The sequence below is a fragment of the Pseudochaenichthys georgianus genome, chromosome 5 (assembly GCF_902827115.2).
Source record: "Pseudochaenichthys georgianus chromosome 5, fPseGeo1.2, whole genome shotgun sequence".
Taxonomy (NCBI): domain Eukaryota; kingdom Metazoa; phylum Chordata; class Actinopteri; order Perciformes; family Channichthyidae; genus Pseudochaenichthys; species Pseudochaenichthys georgianus.
The window spans coordinates 25,775,928-25,800,556 of NC_047507.1; the positions used below are offsets into that span (position 1 = coordinate 25,775,928).

General features: G+C 43.4%; 1 protein-coding gene across 2 annotated transcripts; it reads left to right on the forward strand.

The window, feature by feature from the left end:
• Window positions 1-112: 112 nt before the first annotated feature.
• cbfa2t2 (CBFA2/RUNX1 partner transcriptional co-repressor 2) lies at window positions 113-23,419 on the forward strand. 2 transcript variants are annotated; one of them, XM_034083962.2, is made up of 11 exons: window positions 113-540; window positions 11,325-11,474; window positions 11,637-11,881; window positions 11,985-12,074; window positions 14,011-14,195; window positions 14,753-15,006; window positions 17,379-17,464; window positions 19,010-19,202; window positions 20,502-20,570; window positions 20,800-20,990; window positions 21,684-23,419. In XM_034083962.2, exons 2-11 carry the CDS (start codon window positions 11,351-11,353, stop codon window positions 22,017-22,019), a joined length of 1,773 nt encoding a protein of 590 aa, XP_033939853.1. In that variant the 5' UTR covers window positions 113-540; window positions 11,325-11,350; the 3' UTR covers window positions 22,020-23,419. The 2 variants fall into 2 exon arrangements, with proteins under 2 accessions (XP_033939853.1, XP_033939852.1); XM_034083961.2 differs by lacking the exon at window positions 113-540 and adding an exon at window positions 8,430-8,550.
• Window positions 23,420-24,629: the final 1,210 nt, after the last annotated feature.

Consider the following 24,629-nt stretch of genomic DNA (forward strand, 5'->3'; position numbering starts at 1 on the left):
CAGGATCCATGGGGGGAGGGAGGGAAGAGGGGGAGGGGGGAGCTGTGTGACGTAGCCGGCCCGTGAACACAGAGGAGAGGACAGTGTGTGGGAAAACAGGGGAGGAGTCACAGCCGAGAGATTGAGAGGGTGGGAGGATCAGAGCTTGAGAAAGCGAGCGCATGAGAGGACGCAAATTCAGCGACAGAGAGAGAGTTTAACATTACAAATACAGCAGCGGAGGTAAATCGACGGAAGGAGATAGAGAGGTATTCACATGAGAGCAAGCTGCAAACACAGAAAGAAAGTGACCCAGTTTGCGTTAGTGCCGCGTAGCGCTGGTTCGCTCGGTGATCTGTCTCCATCTGGGTGCCATCTGTGTCTCTGGCTCTGGCCTTCGCCACACTGGGGCTCACATATGTGGGAATGCAAACACATGCCTGACATATGAAGGCGAGGAGTCACATAAAGAGACAAAACGGAAAGGATAAGACAGCGAAGCCCCGTCACTGCAGCGGACTTTCTCCAAAGGACTGAAGAGTGGACTCTACTAGAGTGGAGGTAGGAGAGAAGAGTGGGAATTTCAGCATTTCTGCTTGTATTTTCGGCTATTATAACATCTCTATTTCTGAGAGTGTCTGCTTTTGCAAATGGTGCATTTATGTTCGTGTGTATGTGTGTGCCATCCTAATTCCCAGTGCGGCGCTGTGCTGATGTACAGATGGTGCCTCATCCTTTCCTCTTATCTCTTCATCCTTATCTTCCGAGGTAGGAGGGATGAATTGTTCCTCCTGCTTCTATCACCCGGGCACAAAAAACATCTGCTGCCATATGGATGAAATACTGTTTGCTAAGGTGGCCTTTGTTGTCTTTTTGTTTGTATATGGTCGTTTTATTAAATTACTTTTGTGGATTCATATCTCAGGGGAACTGCATGTTTTATTAATTCTGCTACTTTACTGTGTTTGGCACAAAGTGGTTACATAAGTGGCATATTTGTTTTACCAAGAATGCTTCAGAAACCTGGCATCTAATGGTTTGAGTAATTTTCCCAGAAAAACATCTTTAGGCGGAACAAAAGCAGCTACATTCCCAAGTTAAGCATCCAAGCCTTCTGTTGTTCCTTTATTTTTCATCTTGCTGCTGATCCCCCGTTTGCTTTCACTTGTGGAAAGCATAAGAAAATCCACCTGGAATGGATATGAAATGAAGAAACACACTTTTCTGTTTTCTTTCTGTACCATGAGTAATACTTCTGTAAACATCAACAATTGGTACCTCAACCGGATACATAAACACTGCATTGTGATTGGATCCATGTGTGAATGGGCTTATCTCACTTAGATGTCAGATTGTTATCAGTGTGTCCACATGGAAAGCAGAGCAGGAGGAAATAGGTACAGAAGAGGAACCGTGCATCTGTTGTACAGTATCCCAGCCATATGGGAAGAGGAGGGAAACGGCTGTCTGTCTTTCATGCTGTGCCTTCACGTTACACAGCACCGACATCAGTGGGAATGTTAATCTCAACTGCGTGCACATTGTTGCATTGTTGCACTATGGATATTGTGTGTAGTAAGTGTCAGATCACTCTTTTTCTGATAACTTTTGCAGTCGTGCCTTGCAAATATTTGTTGTGCATGGAGGAAAGAGATGTGTGAGGGAACAGCAGACAGAGAAAAGGCAGAGTGATCTGGCTAGTGTTACGCTAAGCCAGACCAGTCCATCAGGGAGATAGGAGCGACTAACTGTCTGCTGCACAGCCTCAATCCAGGGACCCCTGTCTGCTCTGCTGGACACTGTCACACTCATGACAGCAGGCACTGTTTCGCCTCTGTGTGTTCAAGAAGATCAAGGATGTATTTTATTTCGGAGACTATATTTTGCCCCCACACATTCAACAGCTACTGCTTTTGTCATATATTTATGTGGCTTTGAACTTTTTGTTACGTTTATGGTTGAGTCTAAGTGATTGTGTGTGCATGTGTGTACCAGGTGTCTTGTAGACATTATGTCTGCTGAAGTACAAGGTTGCTTGTCTAACAGTGTTCTGTAGCCCGACTGTTTCCCCTTCTTTTTTAACCTCCCTCCCAGCTGCGAGTTTATCTGCTGAAAGTGTAGCAATAAATGGAGCAACAGACCACCATGACCCTTGCTCACTGTGCTATTATCTGAAGAATTCATGCACAGAATACCCCCTTTTTGAAAACAGACACATGGACATACGGAACAGAGCAGCTGCCTCAGGAGTTTGGTGCAGGAAGTGCTCTATTAGTTCCAGTGGTGAGGACTGTGATATCTGGCCCCAGGGGTTCAATGAGGCTGTGTGATTGAATGTGTGCACATGAGAGGATTGGGTCAACACTTAACAGTAACAGTCACTACAAGTAGCACAACGAAAGATTATTTCATCACAGAGGACGTCTCCTGACAGTATAAAGGGCTCTTTTTGTGTGCATACGCGTATCTGTGTGAATGAGCATCCAACCACCCCCTGTCTCTCCTACTGCACCCCCATTGACATTGATGGGAGCCCTCTCATGTGCTAAGTGCATGAGTCAGAGGTCTCTTGCAGGAGTGTTGTGACCTTTTGCTGGCCGAGAGACTCGTTCAGTGACCCAAGACAAGGACTCTATTTACTGGGCTGAGAGGGAAGAATATCATCAGCACATGGTTAAAGGCTCTAAAATTACTTCAATTGAATTCCTTAAACATCAATCCAAAATCTGAAGTTATCTATGGAAATTATTTATCTACGTAAATACAACATTAATACATCACATACAATCACAATTGTTAATGGGGATTTCATATAAAAGGGAGCTTTTCCTAGACTTATTGGATCATTAAAAGTTTACTCTGAAAGCTGCAGCTGAGTCTCTAAGCAACATTTTGCAATATCTAACCAAGGAGGCAAAGATTATGAACACTGATGTGTTGTGAGCTGGGGTGAAAAACAACAGGACTCATTCAAACTTGTGTAACTTTCTTGGAAATAATGTTGGATCTTTCCAATGAAAACTCCAAAAGACAATTGTAATACTCAATAGGACAGGCAAGAGCAACACTTATTGGTGCTGGTGTTGTTAAGTGCGTGGAGTAGAAATGGGTGGTGCAGCCTCTAGCCATGAATTGTCTGTCAGTCATTATTTTCTTTCTTTCTTTCTCTTTCAGAGAAAATGGGTTTATTTGACAAACAAAAGAACATTATAGTCACGAGCTTGGCTGATGCTAACAAAATTAAAGTAGAAACACAGGTTGACATTTTGTAATAGACAGTGTTGTGTCAGAACAACAGCATACTCTTACTTTATCAGGACGGATTATGTTTAATGTTATCAAGGCATACGATACACTAACAATATACACTGTGTTCTTAAACACAGTTTCTGCATTTTAAACCCATACAATTGGCACACACAATGATAACACAAATGAAAACACTCCTCTGCTCCCACACTGACAAGTTAACACTCAACCTCCACAGCTATCTCTGTCCTGTTCTCCTCAATTGTGTTGTGCACAGCTGGCCTCTTTGTTTTACTTATCTGTCTCTGTCAGCATCTGTCGAGCTGTCGTCTTTGATACAGCAGAGCTAAGCCTACACACAACTCTGCTTAAGGCACATACCGACTGCTCAGCTTCGATTCAATGCATCCCCATAACCTGAGAAGGATGGATTGGTCACATTTGTAGTCAATGCTTGGAGAAAAGTACAATGTCTTTATTTCACAAAAATATGTAAGTTAAGTTATTGTTTTTTAGTTTTTGAAGAACATTGCTTCTGCCCAAATTATGTTCTAGTGTGCTCTACGACTTGTCGGAGGTACGACACGTTTTTGAAAGCCTGATCAGAGAAATGGCAACATTGCATACACTACTATACATTGCAATTTAGTCTGAGAAAACACATTTTGAGTCTAGAAAACTGAAAGGGAAGATCTTGATAACAACTTGTATAAATCCTTCTATGAAATGGCTTAAATGTCAAACTTAAGGTCGAGGCAAATTAAACCTACTGAGTCATTGCTTCATTGCACTCACTCTGGGTCGAGAAGAACCGTGTAAATGTCTTCAACATGGCCCATGGTGATAACAACATCTGGTTGGACCCGAGCCCAGGCCATTTGACTGTTGAGGCCTCTGACACCTGGTCTGAAACAGGCCCGTCTCAACGCGTGCTTTGTTTTCTCATGTCTAGAGCTCGTATTTGGTTTTATGGACTACCGTAACTTACTAGTTCAGAGTGTGCGCCTGTGTATGTATGTCAACCCGAGAACAGAGCAAAAGAGAAACAGTATTTTGCCTGGCTGCGGGTTAAGTTGATTGTCTGGGTTTATAATGTATAGGAGCCACCCAGTCATAATCCTCCAGACACATGATGATATACATCTTCGCTGTGTGTCAGGGGAGCCGTAAAAGTCTGTTCTGACATCATATCATTTTGTTCCGCCCTCGAAATAACATGCTAGGGGAAAAAAGAAAACGAGAAGAAAAAAAACTTTAATGCCTCCATATAGCGGAGTGTTTTTCACTTTCCAGTGTTGGGTTTAAAGAGTCACCAGGCTCATGATGATTGATGGGCAGGCTAACCAATTAGTTACGGAGAGGTGAGAAGGCTTGTAACCAGATAGGCAGATAATCTACTGGCCCTCAGAGAAGGGAAGCTGGTGTGAGAGAGTCTGCATACTTGTGTTTGTCACAGCTTTGTGGTTCAGGTCATGATTGACAGATTTGAATTGTCTCTGTTTTGTCACAGTTATGTGGGTGTGTGTACAGTACACGTTCCTCAGGCTGGCCATTTCATAGGTGTGTGTGTGTGTGTGTGTGTGTGTGTGTGTGTGTGTGTGTGTGTGTGTGTGTGTGTGTGTGTGTGTGTGTGTGTGTGTGTTACTTCAGGGATAACTGTCCTCTCTCCACTAAACCGATGTCAAACCCAACACCTGGTAAATGAGGCCAGCGCGCGCACGCACACACACACACACACACAATGACACACATCCACTTCCAGATCCCTCGTGGCTCAGCTGTCTGTGACGCAGGCGAGCGTCTGTGTTTTTAAGTCCATGCCACTCTGAATAGCAAACATCCATTTGACCCAGTGACAGTGGAGCCTATGACCAATGCTACTACAGGAGTGTGTGAGTTCACAGCAATTACCTTTTTACTACCGTTGCTCTAATTTTAAAACGTTATCCTTTTTAAATATAACACCTTTTTAAATTGAACACTAGGCTTATGTTATGGTTATAGTTCTTCATAAAAAAAAATGCTCCTATATTATCTTTTGAATCTACTATTTTGTTTCGTCAAAACACTTAAAATCCCACCCAGTCCTCTGCCAAACCTCCTCTCCCAAACCTCCTCTGCCAAACCTCCTCTGCCAAACCTCCTCTCCCTCCTCTGACTCCAGCATCACATCACTGTGCCTTTTTACTGCTCATTCTTAGTTTATATTGACGACGTCTGTCTGCCTTGCCGTCCCCGCTTTCGTTTTCTTTCTCTCTTTGCCAACTAGGTACATTTCCATCCCTGGGTCCCTTTTTTACAGCAGCAGTGTTATTGTAATCATCCCACTGAGTGACAAAGTCGTGCAAGGACTTATCTTACTGCCACAGGGAAATGTGACAAGTTAACTCCAGACACACATCTGTGTCTCTTCACAATATCTCTTCCTTCCCCAATATCAATATGTCACTTTTTACCCATTAATTGTCCTCCTACAGGTGTCCTTGCATCCTCTCCCTGTATATATCTTTCACCTTCCCCTTTGCTGTCACCCTTAGTATCTCCCCCCTCCCTAGCAGAATGAGGAGCTAAGTATTGACATTGGATTTTGTCCAAATGTGTCTACGGGGCTGGAAGGTGGTAAAGAGAGCCAAGAAAAACAGCCTGGCTCGGAGTCTGACAACCAGACTTGTCTTTCTGACGAAACCAAATGAAACCAGTATTTTCTATCCTTGGTATTCCCTCCCTCCCTCCCTTCTCTCCCTACATGCACCCCTCCTTCTCCAACACTAGCGCCTCTAATTTACAGACTCATTTCTTATTAAAGTCAGTGCTGGTTAACTCTCTTGCATAGTCAGTAAAAGTGTCACTGTGATAATACATAGGCAACTTTTGTCTGCAGTACAGACCTAATGCATCATTTAATTTGAAACATAAATGAATCTCCTTTTTAAATATATAGTGGTAACATGTAGCTTTCCATTATTTTATAAACCAGTACGTTGCATATTGTAAAACATGCTTACGTGTAAGTGAGGCAAATGGATTGCGGCAACAGTTGAAGAGGTCTCAGTCCCAAGAGAGCAATAGTATAAATTAAGTTAATTGAAATAAGCAGAGGGGACACATGTCCTCTAATTTTCAGATATTCGACACCATTCACCCAGCGAAAGGCTTCTAAAAATACTTGTCCTTTCTCTATGAGGTTATAACTCCAGCCTGACACTGGGAGACTGTTATTGTGTGTGTGTGTGTGTGTGTGTGTGTGTGTGTGTGTGTGTGTGTGTGTGTGTGTGTGTGTGTGTGTGTGTGTGTGTGTGTGTGTGGTGTGTGTGTGTGTGTGTGTGTGTGTGTGTGTGTGTGTGTGTGTGTGTGTGTGTGTGTGTGTGTGTGTGTGTGTGTGTGTGTGTGTGTGTGTGTGTGTGTGTGTGTGTGTGTGTGTGTGTGTGTGTGTGTGTGTGTGTGTGTGTGTGTGTGTGTGTGTGTGTGTGTGTGTGTGTGTGTGTGTGTGTGTGTGTGTGTGTGTGTGGAGTGCAGGATAGAGGAACAGATGTGTGCTGTATTGTGGTAGTGTGCGTGGACGGACGGGGACCAGGTGCAGCCTTTGTCTCCCCGGCATTTAAGTCCACTTGCTTGCATTCAGCCGCCTCGTGCATCCCCCCCTCCCCTCCACGCCCTCCTCCACCCCTTGGAGGGAAGGCAGAAGTGTGTGTATGTGTGCTGCTTTGGCTTAGTGAAGGAGGCTCCAGCAGTCCCTTATTCACCCCCCCCTCCCTCACAGGTGACTGTTGGAGGTCCCAGCTGGCCAGCTCTTGGCCGATTAGATCCATATGGTACAGGAGGAGGGACGGGGGAGGATGAGAGAGAGAGCCCCCATCAGTTGCATGGGTGCTAAGGGAGCTTGTCCCTTTTTTGCCCCTTACTGTAGCTTTAAGACAACTGCTCAATTTCACTTTTTTCCCACTCCTTGTATGTCTCTCTGTTTTTTCAGTTTACTCTGGGATTTGTATTAATATTATTCCCCCTTAGTCCACTTTGAAATATTGCTGTTGGTCCGCTCTCTGTTTTTTCAAGTTGAGAGGTTGTTTTAATTGCGTGGGGCTGAATCAGTGTCAGAGCATTACTTTTATACTTCCATGGAATACAACAACAACATGGTTTGATTCTGTTTTCATTATAAATGCATTGCGTTTTTTGTGCACTCATGTAAACATTTAGCCTAGCTTAATACAAAATGTACAATCGGATGAAAAAGCTAACCACCCTCAGAAAAAGATAAACAAGCCTGCAGCAAAGATGCTCTCCTGTTTACACTTGGGGACTGGCTAACTTTATCAACTGGCAAAACACCCGTGGGTTTTTTCAGTTTGGAAAGTTAGGACATTACTTCTTGGACAGAAAGCTAACTCTCTAGACTCCTTTTAGGGTTTACATTTGTTTTGTAACATAGTTAGCTTGGTTTCCCTCTAGTTCCAATGTTTGTGATGAGCTAGGCGAACATTTTTCTCTTCACATTTCTCTCAACTAATTTCTAGTTGGAAAACATTCATCATTATTCCTTTATCAAGCTGTTTTAAGGTTTGTTTGAGTTCGCTGTGGGTGTTAACATATCTTCTGGGTCCACATAGTTGTAGCATTGCCCATGCTCTGAATTGTCTTTTTGCTCCTTGATAAATGCGTCAGGCCTGAGTTACGTCTTCTCTCACCTCATCTACAATGACAGGACAGAGATAGCAGCGAGGCGCGGGTACACGCACAATCCTAAATCAGCAAACACCCTCGCACACACACGCCTCGTGACTCTCAGCTGCCAGAGAGTTTTAACTTCTTAAACCATGAGCTTAATACATCCTAACACTGAACACATTTATTTAAACATCACATTAAGCTTCATTTATTTCTACTGATTTAAAGTATATCCATCCTCACTTCACTTAAGGAGGTCAATTAATGTTCTCGCTCTCGGCACTTCATTTTCTTGTCATTTCCAATTGAATGAAGTCTTCAGTTACAGTAGTGGCTCGATGGGGATCACCATCTTCTGTTTGCCCTTCTCTCTCTCTTCTAGCTCTATCTCTTTTTCTCCGAGCCTGATTCTAAATCCTCACCTGCAGAGGCAATTAAAGCTCATTGAATGTTTTAATGCAGACGAGCGTCACCTGAAGCTGAACAAACAAGGAACACCTGGCTAGCAACGACAGCCCTCTCCACAGATGCACACCAGTTTTCCATCCCTGCTGTAACAATTGTTGTAGAGAGCTCAGGTTACTCACATTCTAAACATTTGTATATGTATGTGATCTATTTGAGAAGGGATGAAAAGACAGAAGGGACATCAAATCGGTGAGCAGACATTTTTTTTTAAAGAGAGTAAATGAAGTCCTCTGGTGGACAATGTCATATTCAGTTGATTTCATGTTTGTCTGCTCACTGTGTAATCCAGTTAACTTCAAATGCTTTCTCTGCATCTTGACATTTCCACGGTATCCTTATGATGAAAGCTAAAGAGCGTTGTGCACCTTTCCTTTGTTTCATTAGGGCAAAGATGACAGGTGGCATTTAGACCAAACAAACATCCAACATCCTCCTCTCAGCTAACACACACCTGAGTTAACATCAGACCACTTTGTACGGTGTGTGTGTGTGTGTGTGTGTGTGTGTGTGTGTGTGTGTGTGTGTGTGTGTGTGTGTGTGTGTGTGTGTGTGTGTGTGTGTGTGTGTGTGTGTGTGTGTGTGTGTGTGTGTGTGTGTGTGTGTGTGTGTGTGTGTGTGTGTGTGTGTGTGTGTGTGTGTGTGTGTGTGTGTGTGTGTGTGTGTGTGTGTGTGTGTGTGTGTGTGTGTGTGTGTGTGTGTGTGTTTTGTGGCTGCTGTAACAGCTGCCTCCCCTGACAATCCTGTGACTTTACACGATGGATGGACCCAGGTGCTCTTAAGCCTGATGAAGTCATCCAGTTATGAATGCTGTCTAATTGACAGGCAGAGGCAATTCTCTACGGGCTGTCAGCACTCCATGCATTGCACACACACCTGATGTCTCCTGTTTTGGCCATTACCTCTGGCATGGCTAACAGACCATACCACATCTTAAGATTACAAGAACACAGCTGTAACCCAATTTCCCCGTTCTACGCTGACATGGGATGTGCAATAATACACATGTTGTATCTGTTGAGCATGTTTATGTTCTATGGGTTCATGTGGACCTGTCAGTCAAACAATAGAGGCTAACAAGCAGCTTTTCAAGAAGGACAGTCCGTTCCCAGCCAGTAGATACATGTTGATGATGTGAATACATTTCAATGCAGCTCGTTAGCACAGGTCCAAATCCTAGCTCATGTGTAAATATGCAGTTGTTTACATGGTCACAGTCCTGACCCTAAGGCCAGGTCTGCGCCCTGTTGATTCTGTTATTGAGATGTCAGTCTAATTTTCGGGCCATACGGATGGAGTGTAAGCTTTGGAACTGGTGTGTGCGTGTTGAATTTGGCTTCCTGCGGTGCACTGGCAGGCCGCGTGTGTGATGTCCAAATGTCTACATAGATCCCTCCTTCCTGCCCCCTGTGTTGGGGAACAGGTGGAGTGATGGCAGACAGGCCACAGGGCTGAGAAAGAACCGGAGGGATATAGCACGTGATAATGCGATAATTGCATTATTTCCATAATACACTTTTGGGAATGTATTACATTTTCAGGTTGGTCATGTTAGCATGTTGTATTTTAAAATGTTGGTTAAAACTACTACATAGGAGAACGTTTAAAAGAGGCTTAACTGTATTTTGCTGCTGGCTGGGTCATTCAGCAGCAGTCGGTGCATTGTAATACATAACAAAAGTTAGCTTTTATTAGATTTCCATTCAGGTTAAGTGCATATTGTTTTCCATTTTCAGGGAAGTATTGCAGACACGGCAGATGAGTGCAGATTGAAGTGTGCAGATTCAGTCTAGAAAGAGAAAGCATGGCTGAGAGCTTTGTTGTGGAGTTTATTTTGTGTGCGCAATCATGCTTGTTTATCAATCAATCAAATTGCATTTATATAATCCAAAGTCTTTAGGGTGTATAAAGCATGTGACACCCTCCATCCTTAGACCCCCTCAGCGTACAACAAAACTTTTCTCTGAATTCTTAGTGCACTGATTTCTTTTATTTTTTCAATGTATCCTTACGAGTTCTCACGAGTTACCAACTGACGGCTTAAACCTCCTAACTGAAGCCTTTATAAACTGGCCCCCTGTGGCTCAAGGCCATGCAGAGTTCATAGCTGTGAAAAAGATATAATGGGTGCCATTGAAACCAAAGCCCTAAAAGCATGAAACCACATTTAAAAAGCTGCTCTCAGCTGACCCATGACCTGTGAGACCAGGCTTGTCTATTAATCGTCCATTCTTAAAGCAGTTAGAAAAGTCTGATCCACTCTAAATGGAGACGGGACCCTGTCTTCATGGAACTCCAAGAGACAAAGACGGCTTCTGATCCCACATCTCGCCGCCGCCACACCCCCATTTCACTTTATCCATACCCCTTATCTGGTGGTCTCATTCAGAGGCAATAGCATATTGAGAAGTTGCGTTTAACATTCAAAAGCTTTGCCTATCTTGTTAGTAAAGCGTGAAATAACCCTGTCCCCCCTACACACCACCCCCCATTTACTTGGGAGCTCAATGAGGGGGCATTCTTCTCCCACACAATAGGCTTCTTCAGCATTTCTTCTGTTATTGATCTGAATAGTTGGAGTGAGGGGCTAAACTTTAGACATCTGGCTCTTTGATGGGGAGGGGGGGGGGGGGCTGGTGCAGGGTGGTTGGTGCCCTGGCAGTATGTGTTGTATGATGTTGAAGTGGGTTTGGGGGGTGGGCATTTTTGTTTTCTTTTGTGGCTATAGACCTGAAACGTTTGCATTCATTTAAACTATTGGGCTGAAAGCAACAGCTGCCTTTTTTATTTGCCTGTTTATTTGTAATTTGAACACATTACATTGCTTCTCTTTTTTCTTCAATAATATGTGGTTGTATCTTTGAAATTAATTTGTGTATATGCTGTACGTTTAATTCACAGAGAATTGTGAATTTGACAACAACATTTTTTAACCACAGCTGACCTCTCTCTTTCTCTTTCTGCAGACAGTAGAGAGAAGAAGAGCCCTGCCATGCCCGGTTCTCCTGTGGATGCTAAGACTCATTCCAGATCAGCCCCCATCAGCTCCACGATGCCCCCCCTGCCTTCTGTCAACCCCAGCGGCCCTCGCCCGGCCTCCTTTTCCACCACAGCATGTAAGGGTCCTTCTAGAATGTTTTCTTACACAAGGTTTCTTTCATTCTATAAACAGCTATCCTAAGGCGTAATTTTCACGATATCCTTAATGTCATGAATGGGTCCACTAGAAAGGAGGACAATATTAATTTCTCCCCTCTTCTTCTCTGTTTTCTCCCCAGTGACCAATGGGAATCATCATCATTCCCCACCAACCCTGAATGCAGTGCCATCTCCACCGCAGCGTTACAGCAACGGACCGTCCTCTTCATCTTCCTCCTCGCTGGCCAACCAGCAGCTGCCGGCCACCTGCGGGGCTCGCCAGCTGAGCAAGCTGAAACGCTTCCTGACCACGCTGCAGCAGTTTGGCAACGACATCTCTCCTGAGATTGGAGACAGTGTCCGCAGCCTGGTTCTGGCCCTTGTGGTAAGTTCTTGTGTGGAAGATAATTTATTCTTAGAATATGTATCTGCTGTTGTCTTCATGACGGATTGACTTATTTGTTTAACCTCACTTTTTTGTCTCCTAGAATTCCACAGTTACCATTGAGGAGTTCCATTCACGGCTTCAGGAGGCTACCAATTTCCCCCTACGGCCCTTTGTTATTCCTTTCCTCAAGGTAAACACATCTTCAACCTCCCGTCCATCTACCAATATTTGCTTTGCATTATTCAGTTGGACTACTTCCTTTTTTCCCTTGGCAGCAGTATTTTCTTCCCGTCTCAGTTTAACTTGTATACCCTTCACCCTATGGTTACCCCTTCAGAATAATATAAGGATCACCCCCACTTCTCCTGGCTGAGTTGGTTGAATGCAGCATCATTTATTGCAGAGTAACGTGACAAAGACAAGGTTATTCGATTACATAACATTCATTCAATATGATGTCAATAATGGCAATCACACCAGAGCTTGCGAGTCATGTTGGGAAAATCATATGTTCGTTTGATTTTATTACTGTGTTTCTAGGATAAAATACAGTAGTAATAAATAAGAATATGTGTATTCTCCAACTGAATGAACAGCATCTGCAGTTCAAAGTGACTTATTGAGATCTGCGTGTTGACTTGACGAGCAGCAGATGAGTCGGTGTGTTAAACTGCCTCTTTGAGCCCCTTTGTAACCAGGGGAGTCTGCAAGAGTATACTTTTTAGTAGCTCCCCTCGGTAAAGCAGCCTATAAATCTTCAGTCAGTTGAAATCTGCTGTTTTTCCACACTTACCTATTAGTCACCTTTGGAGCCCCTCCATCTGTCTGCCCGAGAGTGCTTATACAAGAAACCTCTGTTCCCCTCCTTCTTTTAATTTATACGAGAAGGTGGGGTCCCTACAACTCAATTCCAACTCATATTAGAGTAGTCAGCACTAAGAAAAAGAGTAGGAGAGAAATCAACAAATGGGACAAAGTTAGGGTGATGTGGATAAGGAGGAAAGAGGGAAAAGTGGGAACTCGGAAGTGTGGAACATGCCTATAAAGTGTTCCCTTCCCTTTTTTATGAGCTTAAGTGTGTCCTGTTTTTAAAAGACCATTCAGCTGCCAAGGCGCCGCCAATCCAACATCCGCCCCGCTGAACCCCAGAGAGCCCTCTGCTCAACTGACACACAGCACGTGTCCGATGGCTGGGGCCCCGGGGAGGGAAGCATGGGAGATAGGGGGGGGGAAGAGAGCATAGTGGTGTGACAAAGAGTGGACCATAAAGCAGATCGATCAGCACCTTTTGTGAAGAAGGTACAGATATGCTGAAGCTAGTGGAGACAGATTGAAGCTGAAAGGGGCAGGTTCTGCTAGGTAATGGCTGAAAGCGCCACATGATAGGAGGATGTCAGAGTCACAAAATGAAAACAGCATGGTTATTTAGTTGGTTGCTCAAGAGGAGGGAGAATGAGGGAGTGAGGAAGTGGTGTAATTGCAAACACACCGGAGTCTGTTCCTAATTAGGGAAATGCGGGGAACAAAAGCGAGATGGAAAGATAGGACTGAGACAGTCACAGATAAACATTTAAAAAAGAGGGAAGGTAAGCAATGAGGGAGAAGTGGAGTCAGTGTATCATTTGTTATGAAATGTTTCTAAGTGTATAAGCCTCTTTATCTATGCTTTGATCAACACAGTAATGAGTAACCAACTTCAGCAGCAGCAGCATAGAAAACACATTTATTTTCGTTTGGGCCAGGGAGGCCACAGCCACCATGGAGGCAGCCGCAGAACAACACCCAGACCCAAATTGAGCCTTACAGCCAGACCTCAAGGAGTCAGTGCCCCCACTTAAAACCCCCCACTCCCACTATAGCGTCCAGGGAGGCATAACTTACACTGTCTCTTCGCCCTGGTACAGTTTGCTGGTGGTCTCCTGGCTCCAGCTCCCCCCCCCCCACTACTTTAATGATAAGCTGACTAGTGCTCATTTTCTTTTTTGTGTTTACTCTGAATGTAAGGTGTGACTCATGTGAGTGACAGACGGATGATATTTCAACTGGTACAACAGGGTTCTATCAAAAATAGGAAGATTAGTTTACTTGCCAGAGTTTTTTAGACTTTCTATTTGTCTTCTTTCCAGGCCAACCTCCCCCTGCTGCAGAGAGAGCTCCTCCACTGTGCACGGGCAGCCAAGCAGACCCCTGCCCAGTATCTGTCCCAGCACGAGCATCTCCTGCTGAGCACCACCATGGCCTCCTCTCCAGACTCCTCGGAGCTACTGATGGAGCCTCCAGAGACAGTGACCAAGAGACACAGCCCCCACAGGTTAGAAAATACTACATGTTAACAGAGGTGGGAAGTAGTGGAGTACAAATACTTTGTTAGTGTACTTAAGTAAATTTTTCTGGTATCAGTACTTTACTCCACTACTTATTTTTCTGATGACTTTCTACTTCTTACATTTTCAAAACAGGCTCGTTACTTTAGTTTTAATCTGTGTTTGGTGGCTTGATCATTATTATGTTGATTTGAATCCATCATTGGTCTTCTCTAAAGAAGAGGGACCATGGAAACGTTGTCATGTTGCCGTTGTTCAGCATCGAAACATTCATTAGCTAACAATGACATTATTGTTCTATTAATATAAAGTGAGTTCAGTTACTCTTTAAAACAGTTGGTAGTTATGGGTACTTTTTACTTAAGTACATTTTGAAGCCCATACTTCTTTACTTTTACTTGAATAAAGAAGTTTAGTCAGTACTTTTACCAGAGTATTTTTAAACACGAGTATCTGTACTTCTACTTGAGTAAAGGATGCGTGTACTTTTACCATCTCTGTATGTTAGTTGAATCGTATATAAACAGCTGTCATTCTTCTGCAGAGCTAAAGAGAATGGTTTCCATGAACGTCCCCCCGCAGCCATGGAACCTGCCGCCAAACGGATTTGCACCATCAGCCCTGCTCCCCGACACAGCCCCGCCCACCCGCTGCCCATCAGCACCCAGCTTCACCCGACCCCTCCCCCCCTGCAGCACTACGCCCTGGATGACATCGCAGCACCACATATCCTACACCGCGAGCACAGCCAGCGCTTGTTGGAGATCCGTGAGCTCAAAGACAGGCCCAGACTACCTGGTACGTAAAGTTCTGATAAGTCTAAGTATTTATTTCTAAAGAGATGTTCAATCTCAGTCGTAGCTGCTGGTAGTGGATAGTTTATTTAAACAAGCATCAGACATTCATCAATTGTTGCCTCTCATTTGGTGTGCGTACTTAAATTATTAGATTAATTACATTGCTGCAAATAAATTAAACCCAAAAACTTTTAATGTAATTACAATTACGCCACTTCCTCACTCCCTCATTCTCCCTCCTCTTGAGCAACCAACTAAATAACCATGCTGTTTTCATTTTGTGACTCTGACATCCTCCTATCATGTGGCGCTTTCAGCCATTACCTAGCAGAACCTGCCCCTTTCTGCTTCAATCATTTCTGCTCTGTCTCCACTACCTTCAGCATATCTGTATCTTCTTCACAAATTAATTCAACCCAAAAACGTTTAATGTAATGTAAAACTTCACAACACACACACACACACACACACACACACACACACACACACACACACACACACACACACACACACACACACACACACACACACACACACACACACACACACACACACACACACACACACACACAGACACATACTGTGAGTGATACGGGGGTGGTCTGTGTGTTTGTGTTGCAGTCCCCATACATATCTCTGGAGTCTACATGTGTGTATAAACAGAGCCATACTGTCCAGGCAGGGAGGGTTGGATCTGCTCTGGTGTATATCTAGCCTCCATTTGAGACTTGTCAGCACGCAGTGGAAACAGCAGTAGCTCACAGACACAGGCACACACACACAGAAACATACCTTGATATGTTCATGGTAGAGGTGCTGTGTTTACGAGGCCTTAGTCCCTTGTCTGACAGCCTCCCGCCCGCCTGCCGCCACTTAACTCATAGACACACACACACACACACACACACACACACACACACACACACACACACACACATAAACACATCAGTCCACACACTTGTGGCTTTGAACTGATGAACACTGATGAAAACCAGGAGTAGAGAAGAGGTCGAGGGAAAGGAGAGAGAGTGTGAGTGTGTGTGTGTGTGTGTGTGTGTGTGTGTGTGTGTGTGTGTGTGTGTGTGTGTGTGTGTGTGTGTGTGTGTGTGTGTGTGTGTGTGTGTGTGTGTGTGTGTGTGTGTGTGTGTGTGTGTGTGTGTGTGTGTGTGTGTGTGTGTGTGTGTGTGTGTGTGTGTGTGTGTGTGTGTGTGTGTGTGTGTGTGTGTGTGTGTGTGTGTGTGTGTGTGTGTGCATGAAGACATTTTTTTTTTTTGAGCCGACCTAGTGTGCATGTGGCTTCTTGTTGGATGTTTCTTGCTCAATTTTAAGAGATTGTGGTTAGCTAAGTCTTTGAAGTGAGTGTGTTTCTCTGACATGTTTAAATAAATGTGTTGCTCTCTGCGTGAGCACAAGCTTGTTTTTGCAAACTGTTATTACTTTAAAATGTACAATTTAGATACTAAGTCATAGTGCTGGGTAACAACTGAATCTGAATTAGATTGTGTGTGTCCGGCTGGTTGTGTTTAGAAGTGGAGCCACTCCACTCAGCCTCAGTGTCTCCCTACTGGAATGCTGTGAGCTCAAGGGGTGTGTGTGTGTGTGTGTGTGTGTGTGTGTGTGTGTGTGTGTGTGTGTGTGTGTGTGTGTGTGTGTGTGTGTGTGTGTGTGTGTGTGTGTGTGTGTGTGTGTGTGTGTGTGTGTGTGTGTGTGTGTGTGTGTGTGTGTGTGTGTGTGTGTGTGTGTGTGTGTGTGTGTGTGTGTGTGTGTGTGTGTGTGTGTGTGTGTGTGTGTGTGTGTGTGTGTGTGTGTGTGTGTGTGTGTGTGTGTGTGTGTGTGTGTGTGTGTGTGTGTGTGTGTGTGTGTGTGTGTGTGTGTGTGTGTGTGTGTGTGTGTGTCAGCTGACTTCCAGATGTGTGCAGGCTGTGGCTGCTGGAAGTCTGTTTTGCATCACAGGCTTCTCCTTTTCTCTTTCACCCCACCTTTCTCGCTCACAATCCCCCAGTTCATCTTGACTCTTTTCTTATTGTCTGCCCTCCATCTACTTTACCTCTCTCCTGTCACACTATATTATGGGTGTAAGAAAATACTACCTTTGAATAATGTCCCTTCTGCTATGTGAGGAAAATATATAATTCCAATATATGATCATCACAATAAATCTCGAATGAAGTGAAATAATGAAGCCGCTGTATCTCAAAATGTTATGCAAAGAGAAGTCATTCGTTTTGTGGAGTGTTGAAAACAGCTCAGCTTTAACACAGATATAGACACACACAACTTGTACCCACTTACTGTCACTTGTGGCTTCTTTGTACATTCAAAATAATGTTAATCACATTTGCCTGTGGTCTGTCTTGTGCGTGTTTTAATCAGGCACTAACGGAGGCTACCGCGAGGAACCGGTGGACCACAGACTGACAGACAGAGAGTGGGCTGATGAATGGAGGCATCTGGACCATGTAAGTATGCAGACAGGCACCACTACTGCTAATGGCTTGTGATATAGAAAGAATATTTTTTGCAATGACAAAATAGCAACCCCCAAAAAATGATTTCCTCAATTTGTAATACATTTAATGAGATAAGATTAATTATTTTGGTTAAAGGTCACCTATTGTAATAAATCCACTTTTTCATGTATTGTATACATAAACATGTGTCCCCTCTGTGTAAAGAGATTCTGAAGGTTTCAGGAAAAAATATTTGCTCACTTTTTGTCCCGATCCATTTATATAAAAACCTGTCTGAAAATGAGCTGATCAGATTTTGGCCACATTATGATGTCATAACGATTGTTTGGCTTGTGTAACCATTAGCCCCCCCCCACACACCTAATCACCTGAATCTCCTCCTAGAGCACCATTGTGTTCTTTTGAACCAAATATCTCTCATACCTCATTCACACCAACGGTGTTTCAGGGCCGGTTCGGAGCTGGAGCTTGAAAAGCACCGGGTTTTCCTCTTCACACCGCAGTGGAGCAGCCTCTTAGCTCCGGAATCCGGTTCGTTTCAAGCACCAAAAAATTGTCCGGCCAGAGCAAAAGCACCGCATACGTCACGCTTACGTCGAGGCGGGGGCAGGGGCAGATCAACTCCTGAACAACAACAAAAAACCCGCGTTTTATCCAGTTTGTACACAACGATGGAGAAACTTAACAAGAGTTTCAGTGTTTCTGCCATAGACTGTATACATAAAGGTTTCTGCTCATGGTGAAGCAACTTGTCTGCGTGTTAAGGTGGAACCTGAGCATTCACGTTGATCACAGCTCATTATAAATCTATAAAACTATAAATTAAACTTTACTTCACGTGTTCATTTGAGAACAGCTGTTACATACCTGGGTGAAGGTTACAGTTCATTTAAATGAAAGATACAACGTTACTCCACACTCATGGTTCAGTCCACCTTAAGAAATAAGACCGACCTCGGAAACAGTTGTGTTTTAAAAAAAACCTTTATTGACACGAGTACACTTTTTTATAGAATATAGTAAACCACAGAAATGACTCCAGAAAAGCTGCAGATAGAGCCATAAGAAATGAATGCAACTGATTTCATCCGCGCAGTTTGGCTTTATGAAGCAGGCACGCAAACGGTTACGTCATGACGCAAACGATGACGCAAAGAAGCAGCACCAGTCGGACTCTGGGCGGTGTGAAAAGAGCCCGAGCTAAACCGAAGAACCGGTTCTGAACCTGAAAAGCTCTAACACGGAGCTTGAACCGGAGTTGCGTTGGTGTGAATGAGGTATCAGAGGGGCGTGGGGAGTGGCTCCTTATTTTCATCTCAAGTAACAGACAGAGAATCAGCACTTTTGAAACAGGGCTGAAACAGAGGGGTTTATGGGATGCGGCAATGATCTGTTTCGTACTTGGAGCCAAACACTTCAGAGACATGTTTTGTATATATCTGAGAGCTATAATCTATTGATGAAAAACAGTATAATAGGGAACCTTTAAGAAACTCAAGTCAGTGACATTGTGTGTCCTTCGTCATCCTGCAGGTGTTGAACTGCATTGTGGACATGGTGGAAAAGACCCGGAGGTCAGTGAGCGTGCTCAGACGATGCCAGGAGTCCGACCGCGAGGAGCTCAACTACTGGAGACGGCGTTCGAGCGAGCAGGAGGACCCCCGCAAAGGAGGGTCCGCCTCCACTCCCTTCTCCAAGACACACAGTCCCCACTCAGCAGAGTCAGGTTGGTACCGCTATTTTTAATTCAATTATGTTGGTTTGCCTCAAAAAACAATAACTCTATGATTGTATTCTAAACAAAGAGAAGATTGCGTTATGAGCCATGGGATGAAGCAACACCATTCAAAGTTAGTCAGTAAATCAGTGAGCTTAAAAATGACAGTTCACCAGAAATTACAAAAATCATTAAGTCTGGTAGAATTAACTACCAGGCAGATGGTTTTATTTACCCAAGCTCTGAGAACGTATGCTATGTAGGAGAACGGAATGTAGTACATTTGTGTGTGTTATTCATGATTTGGGTTTTAGAATAACTGATCCTTTTTGCTTAATGTGAATAAGCATCAGTGTCAGATCCTAAATAAAGCCACACGTATTGGCACAAAACCTTAACTTAAATGCCGAGAGATGTTGATACTAAATGATACTAAAGGTTGTGAGAACCAACCAGCACAGCCTCTTTCTTCTATTTCATACTCTTTACGCCCTCTAGTGGTCATGAACAGTCCTGCAGCTCAGCCCGGTGTCAGTGCCTTCCTCAGTCTGCTGTGTCCTGGCACAGTTCTCTCTGAGTGCCAGCCTTGCCTTCCCCCTGCTGGTCCATAGTCACAGACAGGTGCCAGGACTGGCCTCGGCCATATCGGCCACAGAAGGGCTGTCCTGCCGTCCTGCAGGCTCAGAGACCCAGAGCTGGCTGACTCGCCTGAGCACCATCTGGGCCCCCAGCCGGGAAGCCCGCCTGCCTGGGCTCGAGCTCAGGAAGATTGCAGTGGGGGTGGAAATGGCGGCAGGGAGGGTGTATACAGGCTTGGTTGAAGGGAGAGGATGTAAATGAAGGAAAAGAGAAAAAGCGGTGGTGAGACGGAAGATATAAAGATGGGGGAAGAAGGATATGAGCCAGGTGGCGGGGTTGGAGAGGCACAGTAGCGACACAGACATGAATTGAGATGCAGGAAAAGAGAGATAGATTCGAGGGAACAGACAGAATGTTGACACAGCTTGTTGGTCCGCAAATTGCCTCGAAGCCAAACACATTCCTTTCTAAAGCTGTCAGATCTCACATCAGTCCAAGACTCCGATATACAACAATTACGGTTGTTGTGTGGCCTAGATATGCAGACTTGTTTGCATCGAGCACAAAATAAAAGAGCGGATGACACAGATAATATCAAAGCATGCCTCTGTAGCCTCTCTTGATTGAGCTGTCAGTCACAAAATCTGACATTATTTTAACAATGAGTCATCTTAATATCTTTATAATCCTTGGCAAGTGCTAATCCCTTCTGTCTCTTCTCTCCCGCAGACTCCCAGCGAGACTTTGCTCCTCGGCCAGGATCGGCATACGTTACGGATGAGATCTGGAGGAAAGCTGGTAAGAACACCCATCATGTTTAAAAAGTGTTTGATGTGGTATGAAAAAAAAATGCTAAAGGTAGACATAAAGATAATCCTGGTTGAATTGTATTCTAGCATTAAATCAAGATTAAAGAGTAAATGTTTTGATCACATAACATTAAACTCTGTGCTGATCCTTGGTCTATTTTTACCAATGCTATTGCGCAGAGTTTAAACTTGCAACATTTGTCTCCTCTGGTGTGCAGAAGAAGCAGTGAATGAGGTGAAGCGACAGGCCATGGATGAGGTCCAGAAAGCAGTAGCGGAGGCTGAGCAGAAGGCATTTGAAATGATTTCTTCTGAAAGGGCAAAGATGGAAAAGACTTTGTCCGATGCAAAGAAGAAGGCTAAAGCGGACGCCATCTTGGTCATCAACGAGCAGGAGGATTCCAGCGAGGTGAGCAGAGATTTAGATTCTGGAGGTTCTTTGAGGTCATGCTTTAATAAGACAGACTCTGCATACAAGCACACAAATCAAAGCTGCTAAAATCATATCCTTTGATAACAATATTTGATTAAATGACTACATCTCAGTGACATGGTCATCACCTGAGTCTGATGGTCAGCTCGGCTCTACTAAGCTTTACAGTCTCTATCATATCACAGTTTTATTATTCTTTGCATGTAAATTCACATATTTGAATCACTGTTATCATGCTTATCAGTGTTTTGATGTTCACAGTGGTTTTTTGTGGAAAAGCTCTAAAAATGTAACCTCTAGCACCTACAGTAGCAGCTAAAACGTTAGATATTTCCCTCAGGGTGGAGAGCAAAAACAGAGCTTGATGCAGAATGAATATTGGACCTAAATTCATCAGGCAGCCAGAAACACTACTGAAAATTAATATCAACATTGCTCCTTGTCTGCAGTTTTGTTTTATTGAAAAACTGTTTGCTATCAAGCTTATCAAATGAAAAGCTAATAATATGTCAATAAGTTCACAGGTTGTTTCATGCTTTTATTTTGTAAAAGCTTACTAAGCAGACACACAAATCTGTATGTGCTTCCTTGCATATCCTGTCTATAATTCCTTCTTTCCTGACTTTAAATTCCTGTGAAACTTACAGTTATCTCTCTGTTCTTCCTCAGTGTTGCTGGAACTGTGGGCGTAAAGCTAGCGAGACGTGCAGCGGCTGTAACGCCGCTCGCTACTGCGGCTCCTTCTGCCAGCACAAAGACTGGGAGAGGCACCACCTCATCTGCAGCCCAGGCCTCCAGGCTCAGCCCAAACCAGTGTCTGCCATCACTGCCAGCAGGGCGGCAGCAGCAGCAGCAGCAGGGGTCTCTCCTGTTGGTCTTTCCGCGGTGAAGACCCCTGACAGTGTTCCTTCAGTTTGCAGTCCTGGTGGAGAAAAGGCTTCAGTCGCTTCTCGCTCCTCCACCCCTTCCACCCCTGCCTCGGGCCCCGAGACCAACGGACACTAGGAGGTGAAAGACATCCGCGCTGAACATGTCACCTATCCTCTTTCTTACTTAAGGGAACTATTTTCTGGGTTAAGTTAGGATAACAGATTTTTTTCGTCATACTCTTTGGCAGTGAAAAAAGGGCGGATGACTGAGTGATATGTCAACTGGGACTTTGGCTTTGGCAAAGAAAAGGAGGACTCGTCTCGAACGCATCTATTGGATGAACAGATCTCCCTAACAGATGGAAACGTGTTTTTGTTCCTCCAAAAAAATGTTGGATCTGCAAGCAGCGGAAAAAAACTGAGGATAGCTCTCAGTTTATCTCTGGCTGAGGGGAGGAAGTTATGAAAGGGAGGCATATGAGAAGATAAAAAAAACTATGGAAAACGCCTCCTCCACTGACCAATACCACTTTGTTGTGTATAGATTTAAGTTTGGGAGGTGGTGATGGAAAATGTAAACCGTGTGATAGTACCAGCCGTAAACCATCGTCTTCGAAAATCTGAGAGTAGACGACACAATCTCTGCAGCTCCTCCTGTATACATACATATATGCTCGCCAAATTCATGTCAGGTTTTCTTGTGTGAATGCGGTTGTGTCATCAGTGAATATTGTACAGCATATGATAACTTTTGTCAAAGCAATATAAAAGTGAAGTGTTCAGGTATCTCAAGCCGCTTCTGCATCACCAAAGTTTCCAGTCGCTAAAGAGAGTCTCGTCATTCATTGCCTGTAAATGTTGTTGTGAACAAGAGATAATTATACTCCAACACCACATTATATCTACTTTTATAACAACCGGAACATTGGTCCCTATTTTTCCTTTTTGATCACCAGAGATCTTCACAGGTGATGAGGATTGGATCAAGTAAGGGCAGGAGGATAAGGTTCAGACTTTATTCTGGCTGCAGTTTCATGTTGGCACTTGTTTGCTTCACCAGTTGTGTATGACGGGGTCAGATTTTGCTCCAAATCTTCCACCGCTGCAATTTTGCATCTGGGGTTTGTAACAGAGTACAGTTTTTAACCAAAGCAGGCAAAAAGGATGACAGTGAAATCTTGCCACTGGTGCTACTGTTGCCGTGGTTCAGGTTTGGAGCAGTGACTGTCCCATGGAGAATCTCAGGAGCTAAACTGTATTTGTATGTACAGATCTTCTTTTCTTTTGTCGCAGTTAGGTTCAAGTCAAACGTTTAGTGAGGAACTTTGATTTATGGTACTCTGCTGTTGCATCGACACATTGTTCTTGTGTTTTTGTTTGTTGTAAGATGACTTTGTAAAGTATATTATGAGAGAATGCTTTTATTTTGTGAGCCACGATTGACTTTGTTCTTTAAACACGTTCTTTTATTATGAGGCATACGTTCATATGAAAAAAAGATATCTTGACATGAAATAAAGAAATAGAATTAATTCACATTTGTGTTTGTCTTTTTCTCTGGCTATATTATATACTTATATTAGGAATATTTGATGAAATAAACAAAATCTTCAATTATAAGTCATGTTGATAGGAGTTAAGCATTAAATAAAACATCTGTACATTAACATAGAAAGACGCATCTCCGTCTTCGACATACAATTAAGTCTTATTTACTGCCACTGTTAATAGATCTGATATAACTGCCTGATCAATATTAGTCATAAATATAATCTGCATTAGTCAGTGAATCAGACACTCTTGACAAAAAGCTGCACATTTAATTATAAGCTAAATCTAATTAATAATACACAATCAATGTAGAATCTAGTATTTTCAGTTTGCTCAGTGTTATTTAGTTAGCATGGCATTTATCAGGGTTATATTTAATATCTAATAATCATTTCTAATTACAATCCTGCAGTATGTATCTACAACCCAGTCTCACGGCATTTCGTGTTCACCAACACGATTTTTAATCTATTGATTCGTGTTCACCATCACGATTTGCCCCTTTTTTTCGTGTTGCACAGCACGATTTTAAAAGCAATGTATTTCTACTGGTAACGTGTTTCGTGCCTGCAGGCTGCAGCACGTCTTTTTCTCCGGTCGGGTCGTGGAAGACCGGAAGCTGTGTGGTTCATAAAAACATGTTCTTACTCAATATCAAGCCACAGTTATTGCTTTTATTTTAAATCGTATAATTTTGGACTTTTGTTGTCGTCTGTGAGGAAAATAAATGGGGCTCAGAGCCTCAGGATACTGAAATCGGTTATTTTTATTTTGAAATTCAGTTCCTGACGGACACCAAAAAAGCCCGAGATTATGGAATTAAACTAATAAATAAAAGCAAGGATAATTGTGTGTTATTGGTGAGTAAATAACAGTGTGTTATTTTGAAAAGAATAACAAATTAGAAGGAAAGAAATATTTAAAAATACAGATTTCAGTATCCTGAGGCTCTGAGCCCCATTTATTTTCCTCACAGACGACAACAAAAGTCCGAAATTATACAATTTAAAATAAAAGCAATAATTGTGGCTTGATATTGAGTAAGAATATGTTTTTATGAACCACACAGTCTTCCACGACCCGACCGGAGAAAAAGACGTGCTGCAGCCTGCAGGCACGAAACACGTTACCAGTAGAAATACATTGCTTTTAAAATCATGCTGTACAACACGAAAAAAAGGGGCAAATCGTGATG